Below are 19,097 nucleotides of genomic sequence, written 5' to 3'. Positions count from 1 at the left end.
AGCAACAGGTCAGTCATTGCTGCTGTATCAGTTATGCATTTGCCCAAAACAGTAGACTACATGAGACCTCCACACTGCAGAAGTGACACCTCTCTTTCCTTTAAGAAGTATTGAGCAGGAAGAGCTTTCTTTCCAAGTGTGATTTCGACATGACAGAAGAGATCCTCGTGTTTGTTTTGCCCCGTTATAGAAGGCATTTCTATACATCTCTGGAGAGCAGCAGGCGTCCCCTGCTCCAGGAGCGAGGAGCCCCTGTGGAGGCATGAATACTTTACAGATATTGACTGAGGGTGGGTCAGGGATCAGAGGAGACTCACATCTGAGCAGGCTATTTCAAATAGTCTCTTATTTGATCCATTGGAGAGAGGGATATTGATTATCTGCATTGGCCTTTTAATAAGTCTCTGCCAGTGGCACCTGGAATGGTCTTTGTGGTTTGAAAAAGGGGTTCACAATTAATAGAAACGTTGCAGTTACTAAATTACTTATTTTCGAAACTGTGCTTATCCAGTTGTAGCCTAACATGTTCCACCCATCAGGCAGGGCAGGTGTGTGTCTGTGTCTCAACCTCTGGTGTCTCTCTGCAGGTGTCCTGGCCGGTCATGATAACCGGGTGAGCTGCTTGGGCGTGACCGACGACGGCATGGCCGTGGCAACAGGGTCCTGGGACAGCTTCCTCAAGATCTGGAACTAGAGTCTGAAGGTGAGTGAAAAGGAGGGATGTATGAGAGCAGCTGTGGTGTAGAAACAGCATCAGCTACTGACTGCCATCTGGGGGTCGGGAATGAAGGTGCAACATGAAATATAAAGAGAAACCAAATATCACAATATCAGGGCTGGGGGATATGAACAAAATCATACATCACGACAATTTACACAAATGTTGTTGGGTGGAAAATTGGGGCTTTCACACATTTTTACACTGAGGTTTTTTATGAATTATCATCAGTAATTTAGTTATAAGGCCTAAGCAGGTAAAAACAACCTAGTTTAATTTCATTAAATCAATATAATATTGATATATTGCCCAGACCCAACCACACATGGTGCAATTGTTATTATACGTTTTTTCATCTATCTTTTTACCATGCCAGCTTTTATTTTTCGCATCATAATTTCCTCTTCAGATCTCAGTGATTCTTTTTACCTAGGTCACAAATGATATATACATGTGAGCAGTTATATTTAGCTTTTCGTGGTTATCTGTATTCACTAATCAAACATGTTAACGGCGACATGATGATTTTACATTTATCTGGCAGATTGTTCTGAATAATAATATTAAATGTGTTTTTTTCATTTGTTTCCAGGTGGCATCTGGACTCCAAAGTTGAGTGGAAGACCATTCCAACATCACAATGTTCAATTTTATTGCATATCCAATCTTTTCAAAAAACACCATGATACTGACTCCAAACACCCCAAAAAACTATCAAGGGCAAAAATTCTCTCTTTCTCTCCTTCTCATTTAAAAGAGCACAATTGTCTGTCAGTCATTCAGCTACACACACAAAAACAGAAAAAAAAAGGTTTGAGGAATCTAGTGGTTTTCAAAATGCAAACGGAGCGGAAAAATTTCCATTCCTCCATCACCATGGTCTGGTATTGTAGTAAGTGAAAATACAAACACCCCACCGCTGCCGCCGCCACCAAACACAGCTCTGAGCGAAGGTTATTACACGACAGTGATCTAACTCTTAATAGCTTTTTGGCCATGTTTCTTTTATTGTTTTCATTATTCCTTTTACGTCGAAGAGAAGTAGATCAGCGAACTGTCAGGTAATGTTTAAAATGAGGATCAAAGCTTTGTTTTATTTCCTAGTCTTTACACATTTTAGAGAATGTTTTTAAGTGGAATACTAGAAAATCACGACATTTTAAATCCAGCTTTATCCCACTGGAGAACAAAGCGAGAGAATTGAGCTTCAACAGGGAGTCCTCGAGCCACTTCTGGCCCTTCTGTATATTTAGCCCCATGATACTTTTACTGTTTTGTTTTTTTCAGTGTAGTCCACAAAAATCTTTGTTTGCACAAAAATTAAACTTTGCATATATAGAATAATGTCTAAAGAAAAAAAAAGTAAACTAACCAAGCACATGCTGTTTATGATAATGAATGCTCGTTTTTAAAACGAAAAACTACAACAAAAAAAAACCATTTTAACCGTTCTTACACCTTTTTTGTCTGGCGACAGTGTAGAATAATCAGATGAAGATTAACCCATCGGATCATAATCCACCTGCCCCTCTTTTTTTTATTCCTTTTTTGTTTTTTTCTCCTTTAATTTAGTGTTTTTCTCCCGGTTTCTGTTGCCCGTGGTTGGGACCGGTGATGTGATTTGGTCGGGTTAGGGAGTACCTCCACTTTAGCCCGGTTGCAATCCGGACGTTTCTCTTTTAACAGAGGTGCCCATTCCGTGCTTGGAAATGCAGTTACTACTCTGTGAATGACATGTTGTATAAATCAATGTTTGAAAATAATGATATTGAAACTTTTTAAGTTAAAAACGAAAAAAAAAAAGATTTTGGTTGTCTGCCATGGGTGGGTTATCTCTTAGAATCGCATGCTGTAGAATTGCTTAAAAAGGTGCATATGGAATTAAGTCCTTTGATGTTTTTCTTTAAGAAAATAACCTGTTGAATATATCAATACAATGGTATTTATATTTTTCTTTTTTTCCTTTTTCTCTTTTTTTTTTTTTTTGGCTACTCCGTGCATACATGATTCAACAAAAATGTCAAAGCTATGCACTTGAGAAGCAAACCCTGCAACATAAACGGTTACTCGGTCCATACTTGGGAGGGATTCCACAAATTAAGAAGTAACGTAAATGTTTAAAATTGTACACACATGCATACGTACATTCATTCACCTAAACATACACAATCTCAAACGGAACAAATAAATTGTCATTCCTTCTGTAGCAAACAAAAATTCCACTTACAAAGAAAGACATTTTATAACAGGTTTTTTTCTGTCCTTTAATAAAAAATGAAAAAAAAAATCTTGCAGCATCTGAATGGCAGAATTTTCTGTTGTTCCCCTTCTCCTTGTAAACAGAGACGCTCTTTCTTTAGCAGTAGTGACATTTTTTTCCATTCTGTTTTTTCTCTGCGACATTCTGTACAAAAAATGTGCTGTAATTGTGCGTTAGGCCTGGAGTTGGCAAAAAATAAAATGAAATAAAAAATATTAAAAATTAATTAAATTCCCTTTCCTTTTCTCTCTTTCTCCATCAAATAACTGTAGAGCTCTGCACCCCCACTGTTCCCTTTTCACCTTTTGTATTTAATTTTAAAGTCAGTCAGTGTACAACCGAAAGCTGGATGCAAGATAGAAACTATATTAAAATGTACTGTTATTTAAGATGTAATAAAAAGCAGTTTGAGATGACCTCCTGTGTTGAGTGTGATTCACTTAGAGCGGTTACCACTGAAGCTAGAATGTTGCAGACTGTTTGGTTTCCTTGTAATTATGTTCAAGTCAAATAAACAATTTCTTATCCACTGTTGAATCAGCCTGGCTTCTCTGTACAGTCATTTGCACAAAGTGTATTTGCTCTTTGCATACTGGTACATACAGAGGAAAGGTTGAAATAACTTACTATAATCCTTTCTACATGTGAGAATAGAATAAAAACTGCAGACCATGGCCATCGACTTGTGATGTGTTTGTGTTCTAAACACACTCAGAAAAGCTACTTATAGGGTCATTTTGAAAATATCTACAACCTCTCTTAAAAATACTTCCTGACCTTTGTGGCCACCTACTGGACATAAGTATAAAATATAACAAACGATACAAAATAATAACCTCACTGCGGCTTTCACACCGGCGCTTTTCACTTTCTAGCTCCTCGCGAGAGCTTTTCTGGTTCAGCTCCCGTTTCCCTTTTCAGCTCCCGCTCTGTTCACACTGCCCAGAGCTGCCGCTGCTGCGTCATGACGTCACAGTTTACGTCGCTGATTTTCTCCCACAACAACAACGGGCCGGGGACTGCGTCGGGTCGATGATCGTGTTGCTTTTAATCATACGAAGCCAGCTTAAATTAAATAACGACTTCTCCAACCTTATACTTTTCTCCAGAGTGCCGTGGTTCATTGTTTATTAATGTGTTTCAGCGGCATTTAGCGACCGCTGCAGTGCTGGCTGCTCTTCCACGGGAGTTTATTCTCCCGTTAGCTCCGGGTTAGCTCACACGGCTCTAAAGTATTCACTGTCTGACTGTCACACAAGCAGCTGATACATATCCCCAGTTCCCCTTAAGTGAATGTGTGTCAGTCTGAATTGACGCTGTTTGGCATCACAACGCTGTTATGAAAGTTTCTCTGGTATAACATGGGTGATGTTAGCATAGCAACCGAAGCTAAACTGACTACTTGCTAAGCCGTTTTCTATAGGCACATTTTACCGGCGTATTTTTCATTATGATTCTACTTCTGATAGTCGGACATGACAACCTGTATAGCCCATGTATCTCCACAATGATCAATAACAGCGAACGGGTGGTCAAAGTAAGGTTTCCTGCACGCCTCGACGTAAGAGACGTAAGCGACGCCGCGTCATAGCTCCGAAGCTCTTGCCTCTGGACCGACAATTTTTTGGAGCTGGAAGTGAACCGCATTCCGGAGCTATGACGCGCCGCCGCTGCGGTGTGAACAGGAAAAACCGGCGCTTTTCAGGCTCTAGCTCCCAGCAGGAGCTGGAAAAGCGCCGGTGTGAAAGGGGTGATTTTAAGGTAAGCAAAATAAATATATTTTATCGAAAGCAATTTCTGTCAGTGATCACATGAAACTAAATAGGTTTACTGGTGTACCAATTTGTATACCTGAGTATTTCTATTTTATGCAACAAAAATAGTAATAGAAATACATTTCACTATTTTACATTTACGTATTTCTAACAAAAACACAATCATTTATAGGATATGCATTCATACACTACCAAATACCTAAAGCTGGCTCCATTTTGCCAAACTACAACAAAGAAATACTCGTATGTATTAAATAGTGATATAACAGGATTCTATTTTGTAATATAACACTTTCAAATATCTATTTGAATACTGAGTACTTTAAATGATGGTATTTAAAGTATCATTGATAATACTTCTATACTTTTATTGAAGCAACATTTTGAATGCAGGACCAGATTTTCCTTCCATTTCTGGTTTTGATATGTCAAGCTATAAATGAAAAAAAAATGTCAAGAATAATACTGCATGTTAAATGATGAACATCAAAAACTTTACTTTAAATATTTACTTTAAAAGTCTAGCCTTTAATTAGACTGAAATGGGTTCTGCACGTTATAACATGTCTTCTATGACAGCCCAATCTTATGTGCTCAATCTGCAACAAAACATAAGGTCACATCTGTCATGAATTGAAATTCTTAATAAATGTATTATCCAGAGTTTTGGTACATGCGTAGTCTAAATGGTAAACAATGAATGAAAAGATTGTGTGCAGTGATCCAGTACCGGTCGAGAGTCCCGGGCTGTTTTTTAGTCCCAGTCTGCCTTTGACTGTTGATTTTGACATGTTTAACATGTTCAAACTCACACTGAAATATACAGAAGCACACAATAAGCATTCTTGCAATTGAAATATAGAATTATAAATAAAGATATGCACAATAGGTAGACTTGTAAATACATGAAGCATGAGAGAAACACTAATATTTGTAACATATACATATAATAACATTGCAAATAAGGGAAACCTCTATTTAAAAGAAAAAGCTTTGCTATAGTTTAAGTGCTTACTAGTAAAGCCTTTTAAATTCGTTAATATTATTATAATGTTATCACAGATGTTTTTGTGCCTCGGTAACAATGAAAGTATTTTTTATCTGGCGCTCTACTCTGCCTGGTAAATCATCCAACATGACGTCGCCGTCGACAGGGCCTGTGATTGGTCGGTCTTTATCCGTACCAGGAAGTGATGGGCTGACCGTTGACAGCTCTCTTGCACAGTAAGATTGTGTAACCTTTTTGTTATCTAATACATAATGGCGAGGCTCTGAACCCAGTGGCTCTTTGCTCCGCTGTACATTTGTGTCGTTCCCCTCTAGCGCTGCGGGTGAAAGGTATGGTTGGCCTCAGAAGTGAATTATAATACGCTGTGTGTTGTGCCTAACTAGCTTAGCACGCTAACTAGCTGAAAACTAGCTTAGTTAAGAGAGGACTTGTAAGCACCATTCATCCGTTTAACACTCGTGAATGTCGGCTTATGTCTTGTTGTTGCTAACGTTGTTTATCAATTAGACTGTGGGTGAATTTATAATTTACTAGTCTTGCTTACTCAGGCGACAACGGCACTGCTCACCTCAGGTAGCCGAATTATAATTATTAAACTGTATGTAACTAAGTTAAAGCTATGTTAGCTATTTATCCAGCTGGCTAACCAGACGAGTGCCCTGTTTCTTATCTGACTTTAGCATAATTGAAAGAGTTTATCAGTTTGAAACATTCATTTCAGTAGAACTTTCATCTCGTTAATTTAAATTTGATATATATACACTCAGAGAAACTTTAAACTGAGCCTGTTCTCACTTTGTCTAACGGTAAATTGGCGAAGGTATGTTAATAAACTGATATAAAAAGGCGAATTTTGCACAAGCTTTTGCGAATTGGTGGATGATTTATGTCCCATATTATAGACCAACAGTTAATTATCAATGGATATGATATGCCATATACTTTTTTTTAAAGGCGTCTTAATTGTTATGAAGTTTGAATTAAATTACGCATTTTTGGCCTGGGCTTGAGTTGGTTAATGACTGTTTGCCTGTTTCTATTTGACTCGCGCCTCATTAATGATTGACGGGCCTGTCCGCAGGTCCTTGCAGCCCGGCCGTGTGAGATGGACGGTGGAGAGGAGGTGCGAGTGGAAGCTGCCCCGTACTGCTGCTCCAGCTGTGACGGAGGGGAGGTGAAGGCACGCAGCCTTGCGCGGCGCAGCCACAAGAGGAAGACCCGCAGCCTGAGCACATCCTCCGCCAGCAGCTCTACTGAACACAGCAGGTAGGAGTGGAACAGGGCCCACACATAGAGCAAGATGACACGCTTGTTGTTATGCTTGGAGCCCTCACAATAACTAAACAACGTTGCCATCTTTTCCTACATCATGCATTACACCTGTTGGTTTTCTAGTTAAGATGCACACATAATCGACACTATTGAAATTGCAGTATGGACTAGTGCAATATCCCAATTGCAGTAAGCGCAATATTTTTTTAATGGCAAAATCTTTGAAAATATCAATCTGGATTCAATGTTGTGCAGAGATGTCCAGTCCTACTACGAACAATATTCTACAGACTTAATAAATGTAAAAAACCTTGTTTCTGCAAAGCCTCTTTAAAAAGATCACACTATGATAAAAATAATAATTCAGACATAACTTAAATAGAACATACATGGAGATGCTTACATAACAGCACCTGTTGTACATCAGGGTTAATCATTCATGACCTCCTTGAGCACCAAAAAGATTTATTGATGCTTCACACTATGATAAGTTTTATATATTTTTTAATAACAATCTGAACAATGTTTCATAAAATATAATTCCCACAGATATCGCAAAATATATCGTCATATCAGTCAATTATTTACATAATATATACATATTTGCACACATTTTTTTATATTTTATATACATTTGTTTTTATATTCGGGATTGTGGGAAACAGTATTTCGATCTCTCTGTCTGTACACACAAACTGGAAGATTGAAAATAAAGTTGACTTTGACTTATTTATTTATTTCTCAAATCGTGTAGTCATCCTAGCCAGAGTAGAACAAAATTAGCGTTAATTTACGATTTTATAGTCTCACTGGTAAATGTGGAATCTGGACTGCTGTCCCCGGTTGTCTGTCCCTAGTCTTGTGAGCTTATCTTTTAAACAAACATATCTGTATTTCAGCGACGTGCAGTCAGGGGAGGCAGGGGAGGCAGAGCCTCACCTGTCATACTCCAATGTAATGGAAAAACAACAAAAGAAAAACTAAATAGTAATAATAATAAAATTTCTCCACTGATCTGTGTTGTAAGTGTGATTTATGTATGATTCCAATAGAGTGGCGAAGTCACGCCCACTTACTTCCGGGTAATGGGACCTTATTTCGGAAAGATTATGCATTGAAGTCAATGGGGAGAGAAAACTTATCTTTCGATCCCGTTTGAATTGTGCCATGAATTACACATATGATGTTTGTCAATCTTAAAAAATAATTTCCATGTCAAAAAAGTCACAGTTTGTCGTAAAACTGTTGAAATATAAGACTTTGAAAAATACGTAACTAGAAAGACTACAAATCCCAGAGTCGCGTAAGTGATGTCACAATTGTTTACCTCCACCATTCAGATACCTAAGATCAGCGCAATATATATATAATCTATCTATATGGCGCTGGCTAAGATAAGATAACTTTAACAAGATGCCTGTGTGCTTAGTACCAGGTTGTTATTATACCAGCAATGGGTCTTGCTCGTTCTTTTGCTTCCCGTCTGATGAAACGACCAGGAGTGGCTTGATCAAGTTAGCTACCTAGCTAGTAGCTAGCACGTTAGTTAGCATTACAGCCTTGTCATTTTTATTAGCCTTAACATGAAGTAACATTAAGTAACCCAAAATGTTAAACAGTAAGAGTAGTAGTCATATTTCGTGAACCCTTTGAATAGTACTGTCACCGGTGTGATCATTCTATAATACACCATTTAATTCCGGGGGAGAAATGCTAACGCTAACGTTAGCATCGGCGATCTTCTCTACTTCATGCTATCTGCACAAATGGTTGACATTAAACATTAAAACGACCAGGCAGTTCAGAGAGAATCAAAGGAAGGCAGGCAGGCAGCTTTGCATGACATTCTTCAGGACGTGTTTCATTGTGGTGATAGTGAGGGTAGTCAATCGTTTTGTTGACAAGACAGTAGTGACGGCCATCTTGGTGACGTGTGTTGTTGACCAGAGATGTAGTTCATTGAGCGTTTCACACAAACAAATGTGTTACTTCACAGTTTTACCACACATTTTTTTTTTTTTTACTTGCAAAATCATCTTTTAAATTGACAAACAACATATGTGTAATTCGTGGCACAATTCAAACGGGATCGAAAGATAATCTTTCTCTCTCCATTGACTTCAATACATAATTTTTCCGAAATAAGGTCCCATGGAGGTCCACCGGAAGGGGAGGGACTTCGCCACTCTATCGCTTTTTATAGTCAAAATCAGCAAATGTGCCGAGCTCCGCTACGGGAGCGATGAGAAGTGAGGCAGGGACGAGCTCTGCCTCTCGTAAGCCCACAGTAACTTGCTGGAGCACGGGCACTAATTTAGCGCGGCCACTTATTTTGTGAGTGCGCTCAAGCCAGTTACTGTGGGGTAAGGTGAGGCACAGATGAGATCTACCTCACCTCAGAATGCGCCACCCCACAGAAACTGGCTGGAAAGCGGGAACTCAGCGCATGCCTGTTACCATCTCACTGTAGGTCACCAATGTAATGTATGTAGATCCCTTTATTACATTTATCCTCGCCATCCATAGTCTCTAAATAACTTATTTCACATAGATATGATATTTAGGCCCGCTGGTCTCATCATACAACGGCAATGAAAAAAGCACCACGGGAGGCAGCCATAACCTCTGCCGCACTGAAGGGGGCGCACGTGAGCCCACAGGTTCTTGTTGCTACTGTAATTCTACGCAGAGACGGTAGACGCAACAACAAACTAGACTTTTGAAACTACAGGAAGATAAGGAGGACTTTTACAAAAAAGTAATAGAGATTGTTGTCCAGAAGGATAGCATGGACTTCATCTTCAAGTCAAGGTAAGACCACATTTGTAATGAAAATGGGATCTTACTAAGAAAGAACAATCCAATATTTAGATTTTGGGTATCCTTTTGTTGAACGGTCTGTTTGAAATGAATCGAAGCATCAGACTAAAAAAGCTTTTGAAAATAACCGAATATTTCGATTAAAGTCAAAATATAATATTTGTAAATCTGACTCAGTGAGTCAGTGCCTCACCAGCCATGAACCTCACCGCACGTCACTGCTGTATTTGCAGCATCAATGGTAATGTCATATATTTTCAAGCCAGTTTCCAATAATGTGTGTGTATAACCTGTCTCCTCATTAAAAGTGGCTTGAAATGATGCCAGTCAGAGGTTACAAACAGGTTTCAAATGTTGTTTGAATATTTAACTCAAAAGAACATATCTAGGTGTGCCTGCTCCTGATGCATACATTCATACAGGATTTCAGGTAACCTGAGGTAACTGCTATGTAATATAAGTACAGCTGCTCTGGCTCAAAGCTGCTTGGGATTTTTTTTACAAACAACTCTTGTGAGATGATTTATGTTGCACCACCTTTCAGACATAAGGTCATATGAGGTCTGAAATGTGTTTTTGCTGTCGATGTTGCAAGGGCTTTATTTACTAGTTTTGGCAACAGCGGTGAGGTTTCTTACAAGCAGAAGTGAAAATACGTTGGCCTTTGGTAACACGTCTTTAAAGTACCAATCAGGACTGTCCCAATGATGGTGAGGAAACAAAATGTCAGTCAAATATTTCAACTGTCCAGGATGTTGAAATCAACTCCCACAGATCCAATATTATTGAGTTTGAGATCCTAATATGGCAACGACACTCATATTTTTGACATTAACAGAAAGCCGTTGTCGTGGATTTAAGTAAACAAACAACTGTTTAAGAATTGGAAGAGGAAGGTCATACATTTAAGTGACATGGTGATAAAAAGGGCAGTTACTCAAAATAACTAACATTAGGTTAGTGGGTTTCCCCTTAAATTGATTTGATCTTCATCCAGCACCCTAAAACTGTGATTGTATTAGCTTTTGGTAAAGACTTCAAGCTTGAGCAACTGGATGTTAGGTTCTGTGACTGATGCCAATAGTTTCCTTTGTTATCACCTTTAAGGTTATTTTATATTGCAGTGTTTCAATTTATTTCATATCCAAAAACAAAACATTTAAGACGTCTTTTCCCCACTATTCATTTAACTTTTTACAGGAAAGAAAAAACATGTTTTAAAATGATGGCATAATAATTGGTATAAAAATAATTAAGAGGTGTAGCCTTGGTTTCTGCTAAAATACATTTACATAATAATTGTGGCATGCATCTCTACCTTATTTCTGATTTTTTTTTCCCAGAGTTGTTTGTCCTTATTGTTATTGAGTTAGTCAATGTGTAAATGTTAATGCTGTTTTAAAAACATGAACTCCACTGAGGGACTGACAGGTAGACTGCTCTGAACTGTCTTGCCGTATAAATGTTGTTATAAGTTAAGTATTAGCAAACAACTATTCATGTAAATATGTTGAATTGCATTGTCCCTATAAATACAATTCATAAACAGTTTCCCACTGGCATACATGATGGACATTCAGCCGCATCATCAGCCAATTGGAGACATGTCTCTGGCCTCCTGTCCAAACCCAAAACAAAAAGCTGAAAGAGGATAAACTCAAATTCTTATTTATGATAATAATAGTTCGTGAGCAACACCCTTCACATCATAGTTGTTTAATTTACCGTTAAAATGAGAATATTGATGAATGCGGCATTACGAGGCAGTAAACAGCAGATGGTGAGTTCTCGGATTCAGACAGCTAAGAGGATTTGTTGGCTGAGTAGAGTGACAGAGCGTAAAGACTTCTGTAGTTAGTGGCATGTAGCACTGCCTCACAGCTCCGGGTCGACCTTTCCCAGTTACATTACATTACATTACATGTCATTTGTTAGACGCTTTTATCCAAAGCGACTTGCATACATTCAGTACTGTATCAAATTGCTCCTGTGGGGATTGTCCAATCATATTGTTTTAACAAAGTCTAGAAGACAGGCTGTGCTGTGCAGACATCTGAGTGTTCTATAGGGCTGTTATCCATCAGTTATGGATAAGAAAAACACTGCTTTTGTGTTTGACTTTGCAACCAGAGCTTAATCAATATTGTTGAATTCAACGGCTGCCTATCAAAACGTGTCAAATACTCTTCAAATACTTTGCTGATGCAATGTTTCACCTCTCGCTTTGCTGCGCTCAGATTCATTTTAAATAACTTGTTCTATTAGTGTTGAGTAGGCTGACCTAATGTCATGAAAATCAGGTTCAAATGATTCTCCTTCTCAATATTTTGATAAGGTAACTTATTTTACCAGGCGGCGAGTACGTATATGTATCATTGGCTTTTAGTTCCTGTGAAAAGGTCAGCAGATTATGCAATAACTGAACAAACCCTAACTGTTAATCGTTAAAGGTTTTATTACATCATTTACTGACAATGCTGTTTGCAATGCAGCCAGAATAGATAAAAGTGTTTGTTTTTAAAACATTTCACAATGCATTATCATTGACACAGTGACACAGAATGGGCTACATTTTTCAGCACCAAAGGTCACAGCGTTTAATTGTATTTAATCCTTAAAATAGAAGTATTGGTTGAGCCACATTGTATCAAATAAGCTTGTATCTGCACGTGATGAATTGAGTCTTGGAAATCCCAAGGCTCAGACTCTTTCTCTAAATGTCTCACTGCTCTATCCTCACTTCTCTTTTTCTGTCCTTAAAGGAAAGTTATTTGATTAGAAATTGTTCATAAAGAGTCATTTAGAACATGTTCCTGTTTTTTAAATAGCGTTCACTTTCTTGAACAAATTGTGCCGGCTATGGTTTGCAGACTTTCCTGACAGCATTTGATCTCTCTCCAACCTGAATGTTTGCCTTTGTCGTCCTCTCTCTCAGGAGGAATCAGTCCCTTCATGGACCCAGCCCTGTGACCACATTCGGCCCCAAGGCATGCATGCTCCAGAATCCTCACACAGTAATGTAAGTTATGCTTCTACATTATAAGTAGTGTTTGTAAGCTTGTCTTTTTATTTCCAAGTCACATGTCCTTGAACATGCATGAAACAGCCAGTTGATGTTCTTTTTGTCACTTGTTAATTTTAAAGCCTTCTTTTGAACATTTTAACCTGAACGGTCAGCTGTCAGATGACACTAACTTATTTTCTGACTTGCTCTTAAGGCCTTAACATCGCTTTTCCGTTGTTACATAAAATAGTGAAACTCAAAAAAACTTTAAAATGTGGTTTAATAGAAATACATACGAACATAGTACCAATTTTCACAGCTATTGCTAGCAGAAGCTCAGAAAAACAAATGCCTGTCAAATTAACAGAATAGAATAGGGAGGGATGAAACCCTCTTTAATGGTCACACATGCAGAGCACACAGCACACACAGTGAAATTTGGCCTCTGCTTTTAACCCATCCTAGTACAAGGAGTCTAGTACTAGGAGCAGTGGGCAGCTATTGTACAGCGCCCGGGGAGCAATGGGAGTGGGGGGGGAAGGGGGGTGTCCGGTGCCTTGCTCAAGGGCACCACGGCAGGGCAGGAGGTGAACTGGGACCTCTCCAAGTAGAAGTCCACACTCCATATTTAGGTCTGGTCGGGGACTTGAACCAGCGACCCTACGGCTCACAGTCCAAGCCCCTACTGACTGAGCCACTGCCGGACAGTTTGGACATCTTGTCATTTATCTTGAACCACAAGCTTCCTTTCTACTAAAAGTTAAAGGTAGGTAAGAATGGAGAAACCAGCTTGAGTGCGCTAGAATTTGAAAGTACACAACCTGCCTCCTCCAACACACACGAACGTGCACATGACCAATGAGGGCACGAGATAAGTTTGTGCACAGATGGAAGGCTGACAGGCAGGTAGGCCATCCAGTTATTTTAGCCGGGCCGGCTAAAATGATTGGACTTGCTTTTTACAGTATTACGGCTTCCACAGATGACATTTTTTTTATGTATTTATTGTCAAAGCATTTAATATATTCATTGCTATCGGGATGTTAAGAGCATTCCATGGAATATAACAAAAAGTGTTTCTGAAGTAAATTACATACCCCACCTTTAATGTATCTAATCTTACAAACATCTTTATTAAACTTTTAATTGGCTAACATCATGTTACCTGGGTTCAAGTTGTATATGACCTGTTCTGTGCTGTACCAACACCTCAGACACCTGCTAACTACATTAACTCGTAGGTTCGCAAGTGTTGGTCATCATCATCAAACTACCATCATGCACTTCTTTTGTCTCCAAAAGTAAACAAATGTGTCTTTCTTCTTATGTGCCGCTGAACATCATGTGACATCACTCTCACTGGTTGACGTATGAGAGTAAAATGTGAAAACTTTTTCACTAAATACAACACACTGATCCATATAATGTTCTTCTCCTAAACTAGTTGTTTTATAAGAAGCGTTTTACCTCATGAGCCCGGTCTTCCACTTACATTTCTTAAGATCCTCTTTTGTAACTCTAGAGTTTGCGAAAAAACCTGTTGCGCACACTATGGCAACATCGCATATGTATTTTTTTTTTGTATGCTTGTGTCGTAGACAAAAGAGAGATATTGAAGCCAAGGTTTGTGCTAACTGGCAGCCCTAATAAATACATCAATCATGTTTTATTGTTGTTTTGACGTATTCTATTAATTAAATATTTTACATTTGGTATCTTTCCAAACTTTGGGTTCTGTTAATGTGAAACACAGGTTCAAGTGAAAATGAAAAAGCTGTAAGACAGTGAAATGTTTTTGCATTATTTTAACTCAACTTATCAGGGCCAAAATCCACCGCCTTTCTGTAGTCAGGGTCCCATTGTCTTTTATTTTATACAGCTTTTTTCCTGTGGTTAAAAAGGCCCTTTAATGCTTCTTGGGGTTTTTCCCTTTCCCGTATTGTGTTAAATAGGTTTGTATGCATGTAAACGGTCTGCAAAGGCTAAAATTCCTTCGTTCCCTCCAGAGGGAGTTTCTCTCCCGCAAACTCCTCCATTGGACTCCTTTGTTTACTTCTGTAACTTAGTCACATCACGGCATAACACTCACGCTTCTATTGGCTACACTTTTTACTTGATAGACTAAGGGGCGGGACATCTCTAAGTTGTTGACCAATCACAACAGAGCCTGCCAGCTAACCAGAGCAGACTGGGCTCTGGTTCCAGACAGAGGGTGAAAAGAGGTGCTGCAGCACAGGCAGTATGAGAAAAATAAAGAGCTTTTTGAACATTAAAGCATGGAGACATGTCACAGTAGAGGCACAGAACACAAAGATGAACCTGAAAATGAGCAAAATAGGGCCCCTTTAAATATTGACCCAGCCTTTGTCTCTTTCTTTCCCCTCATCCTGTTTTTTACACACACACATTATATACATTACGTGTAAACTTCATATGTGTCTTCATGTCGGTCGCCTTTAATGCACTTAAAACACTTAAAAAGTGTGTTTTGTCATTTTTCCCAATTTTAGAGGCAAAATATTTTTGCACAACTGTATAAAAAGGCATACAACTCCTGCACTCAGAATTAATAGCCAAAACAACAAAAATGTGTCACTTTAATAAAGCCTTGTATTTCTGTTCAACAGAAGAGCAAGTACTTTGGCAAAGTGATCTTACTGACTATCTTTCCCAGACCTTTTTCTTGAGATGAAGTTATTGTGAAAGAGAGGTTCATGTATATGCAACATACAGACAGTACTTTGCGCTAAAAACATGTTCTTGTTTTATAATACCAAAACAAGTTACTACACATTCATATCAGCCTTAATGACTTATTATCAACAAGCAGACTCTTCACAAAGGGCCGTGGGTTGTGTTGCAGAGCTATTGCATTTGGATTGTGTTATATTTAGATGGAAGGTTTTCCTGTTATTCCGTCCACCTGCTGAGCTGTCACATACATCTAGGTAGTGAGTCAGCCTGCTGTGTTATGTAATGACTAGGGATGGGTATCGAGAACCGGTACTAAGTCAGTACCGGTAGCCGATTGGACGGTATCGGTATACCGTTAAGCCGCTGGACAAACGGTGCTGCTATCGGTATATGAATTACGCTACTTCCTTAATTTAAACAATTCTGGTTGGTTGGGAACCCTTATCCCGTGTGACGTATCCGGTTTGAGTACCACTCTGATTGGCCACTGTGAATGCCACTCATCATCTCTCCTAACAGCGCTCTTATTATTGTGAGACTCCCGGGGGCAGACCATAGCGGGGCAGACGCAACATCTTGCAAGAAACAGCGTCTCAAGGCTTCTTAACATTTAACAACCTATTAATGATGCATACCCGCTCAACGGGAAGAAACTCAGCTAACAGACGATATTAACCATTTTTACCTACATGGAACAGAAATCCAACACCAAGAGTCTAAATCAACACTTGGCGAAATGGGCTAACGGGGCTAATGGCTACTTTAGCACATAATTGGCAAAAGCGATCTTTTCTACGTCATGTTATCTGCACAAACGACATATCACATGAAAGCTGAGATTCCACAGATTCCATTGGTATTTTTCTAATCACTGTTACAGTTACATTAAATAATAAATACAAATAAATTACAATAAAATGACTGTTTAATCTTCACATCTTGTAATCATATCTATCATTTTGAGCACCAAATTATTGAAAAGTATCATTTCATCGTTTATTTGAACCGGGACAGTGCACATCGATGAACACTTTAAAACAAAACAATGCTACAAGCGTAAATGAGCCGGATTTTTTGCTTTAAGCTAATTTCCATCCGCAGTCCCCTCGCATACAACATACAAGAACATGACATTTATATACATAGCAAAAATAAATACATGACATGCAGAAAGAGCATGAGCAGCATACAAACATTAACCACATGGCAGTACAATGTAGCAGCTATGATATATAAAGTGCAAGATAAGATAAAAGTGCTACATAAAGTGCAAGAGTAGATACCCCTGTATTGAAGTGCATTTAGCGGTGATTGCAGGTCTGTTTGTTGCTCAACCATTCTTTAAGTTGTCCTTTAAAACTATTGAGAGTGGGACAATCCCGTATCTCAGTTGGGAGGCTATTCCACAATGAGCTGCCTTTAATGGAGAGGACATTTTGCCAAAAGTGGTCCGTCTACGGTGGACTTCAGTCTCCTCTGGTTTCTGACCTAGTGCAGCGTCCAGTGTGTTTTCTGTGGATGAATTCCCCTAAGGGAGGGGGTAAGAGTATCGAAAAATACCGATATCGATAAGCAGTATCGGTACCCATCCCTAGTAAGGACTCTTGTTGTTGACCTGACAGTCAGACAGTTGGCCCCTTGACTCGCTCCGTCACATAAGTGGCTCCCTGTTTGTTTCAGGCAGCAGTTAGTGACGGATTAGCTCCCCTTAAAGCTGCTAGACGGGTTAAAAGTAGCAAAACCAGGCTGTCTTTACTCCCAAATAGAGGTAAGGCTGTAGTAGTCACTTTTAGAAAGACCTAGTTCCACAGAGAGATGCTGTGCCAATGAACTTTGAATGTATTAAGGGATAGAAAAAGACTCTTCATGTATTCTGTTTTAGGGTATGGTTGTGATACTCCTTGCGGTAGCTGGTTGTTATTTGTGGAGTATTGCTTTTGACCTTAAGTCTGGAGAGCATTTGTTCATCATCTACTGATTCTACAGAATCTCCACCCACCTAAAGTTCCCTGACACCCTGAACACACCCTGAAAGGAAACACTGGACACACAATGGAAACCTTTTAGAGCCAACCTTTTGGAAACACTGTGTTACGTTATATGTGTTGTCTTTCTTTATTTTATCTTCTTCAATGATAAGAGGTTGCATTTCTTACTTAGTTGCCAGCTCAATATCAAAGTGTTTCCATACAAAAGCAACATGGGCGCACCCATTGAATTCAGATCAGTTTTGTCTTTGTATTGTGACCCAATGCATATTGAAATAGTATAAAAATAGCTACTTACTGGGAAGTACGGTTCATTCCTGTATGAGATGCTATTGCTTTTGAGAGTTACAAAAGCGACTTTTATAAGGTGGAAGCAGTGAACTTAGGTTATGATAGGGACTGAGGTTGGACATTAGGAAGCACAATTACATCCTGTTGAATTCCCACAACGGATAATTAAATCATTTACCCACATTAACCATGTCGAGATATTTTCCCTGCTCTTCCCCTTCTTCCATGCTGTGTGTCAATGTGTCATCTAATAAAAAGGGAGTTGTTCAGTCTTTACATAAACACACATTACCGGGAAGTGATTTATGTTTGGGACCAACAACAAACCTCAATGCAATACCATTAATGAATAAAAAAGTAGAAAGTGATGAAATTTTTTTTACATTCACTTAAATGTTTGTGGTAGTAGGAATGTAACCTCAAAATAATTTGTCTCATGCAGTGTATAAACTGCACCCTTTGTCATTGAAGCACGATGGCTGGTTGACTTGTAATACCCGTCATTACAGTGGATATTCCAGTTTCAGGAACAGCATGTCATTGTTGTGTTTCAGTAAATCACACCCGTCCAATAAGGAAACTCTTTCTCCTGAGGTGGGCAGGGTAAACACAGCAGGGTGGGTGTGTGCCGAGATGAAGTCAACTTTAAAGATGAGGGAGAGCTTTACCTCGGCAGAATGCTCCTGGAAGCTTTAGTGTTAAGTCCTGGTTGGGGACAAATATAGCCGGGGAGGATCCATCTCAAGGGGGTAGTTAGCTGATCCTGCTGCGCATGGAGACACTCTCCGCCTCGCTCTTCCTCTCGCACAGCCGACGGCTCTCTCACAGCTAGACCACTAAACCAACCCAGTTGCTCTATAGCTGATTTTACAATGTGTGGCAATGGAGGAAGTTGTTAGAGGAAGAATGATCTGATCTGTGAGGCAGAGCCCTGTTCTCCAGCTGTGTCGACCTGAGGCAGCATCCTTGCTTTCATGTGTACAGTCATGAAGTTTAACCAGAGCGTACAGCAGGACACGTCCGCCAACAACAACAACAACGACAACAAAGTCTGGAAATGGTGAGAGCCTTTCTCCTGACAGTTTTTTAAAAACAGCTTATGGCAGTAGTTGTTCATCAAATATGTAAAAGCTTGGCTAGTCTAACTGTCTGGGGACTTGTTAACTCTTGTTAACCATTATGTTCCCTTTAATGCATCTATGTGTATTCTATATTATCTTACCTAATTTTAGCTCATGTTAAGAATGCTGAAATTCATTTTTGGGA

General features: G+C 39.1%; 2 protein-coding genes across 4 annotated transcripts in view; both read left to right on the top strand.

Annotated features, from left to right (window-relative positions):
- LOC117494049 (guanine nucleotide-binding protein G(I)/G(S)/G(T) subunit beta-1) overlaps nt 1-3,518 on the top strand; it is a 37,694-nt gene extending 34,176 nt beyond the window's left edge. The window contains exons 10-11 of the mRNA XM_034144696.1: nt 588-703; nt 1,311-3,518. Of these exons, the coding sequence (XP_034000587.1) occupies nt 588-694 (107 nt within the window). The 3' untranslated portion in view covers nt 695-703; nt 1,311-3,518. The remainder of the gene's footprint in view (nt 1-587; nt 704-1,310) is intronic.
- Nucleotides 3,519-5,910: 2,392 nt separating this feature from the next.
- nadka (NAD kinase a) overlaps nt 5,911-19,097 on the top strand; it is a 28,354-nt gene continuing 15,167 nt past the window's right edge. The window contains exons 1-3 of one of the 3 annotated variants that reach the window (XM_034144649.1): nt 5,911-5,977; nt 6,844-7,028; nt 12,790-12,873. In XM_034144649.1, coding sequence (XP_034000540.1) covers nt 6,868-7,028; nt 12,790-12,873 — 245 coding nt within the window. In that variant the 5' untranslated portion in view covers nt 5,911-5,977; nt 6,844-6,867. Of the gene's footprint in view, nt 6,092-6,843; nt 7,029-12,789; nt 12,874-18,488; nt 18,892-19,097 lie in introns of those variants that run through there. The other 2 variants (XM_034144648.1, XM_034144650.1) reach the window with 2 other exon arrangements.

This window comes from Trematomus bernacchii, unplaced genomic scaffold, assembly GCF_902827165.1.
Source record: "Trematomus bernacchii unplaced genomic scaffold, fTreBer1.1, whole genome shotgun sequence".
Taxonomy (NCBI): Eukaryota; Metazoa; Chordata; class Actinopteri; order Perciformes; family Nototheniidae; genus Trematomus; species Trematomus bernacchii.
Note: the sequence above shows the minus strand (reverse complement) of the source record. Positions and strands in the feature narration are given on the sequence as shown.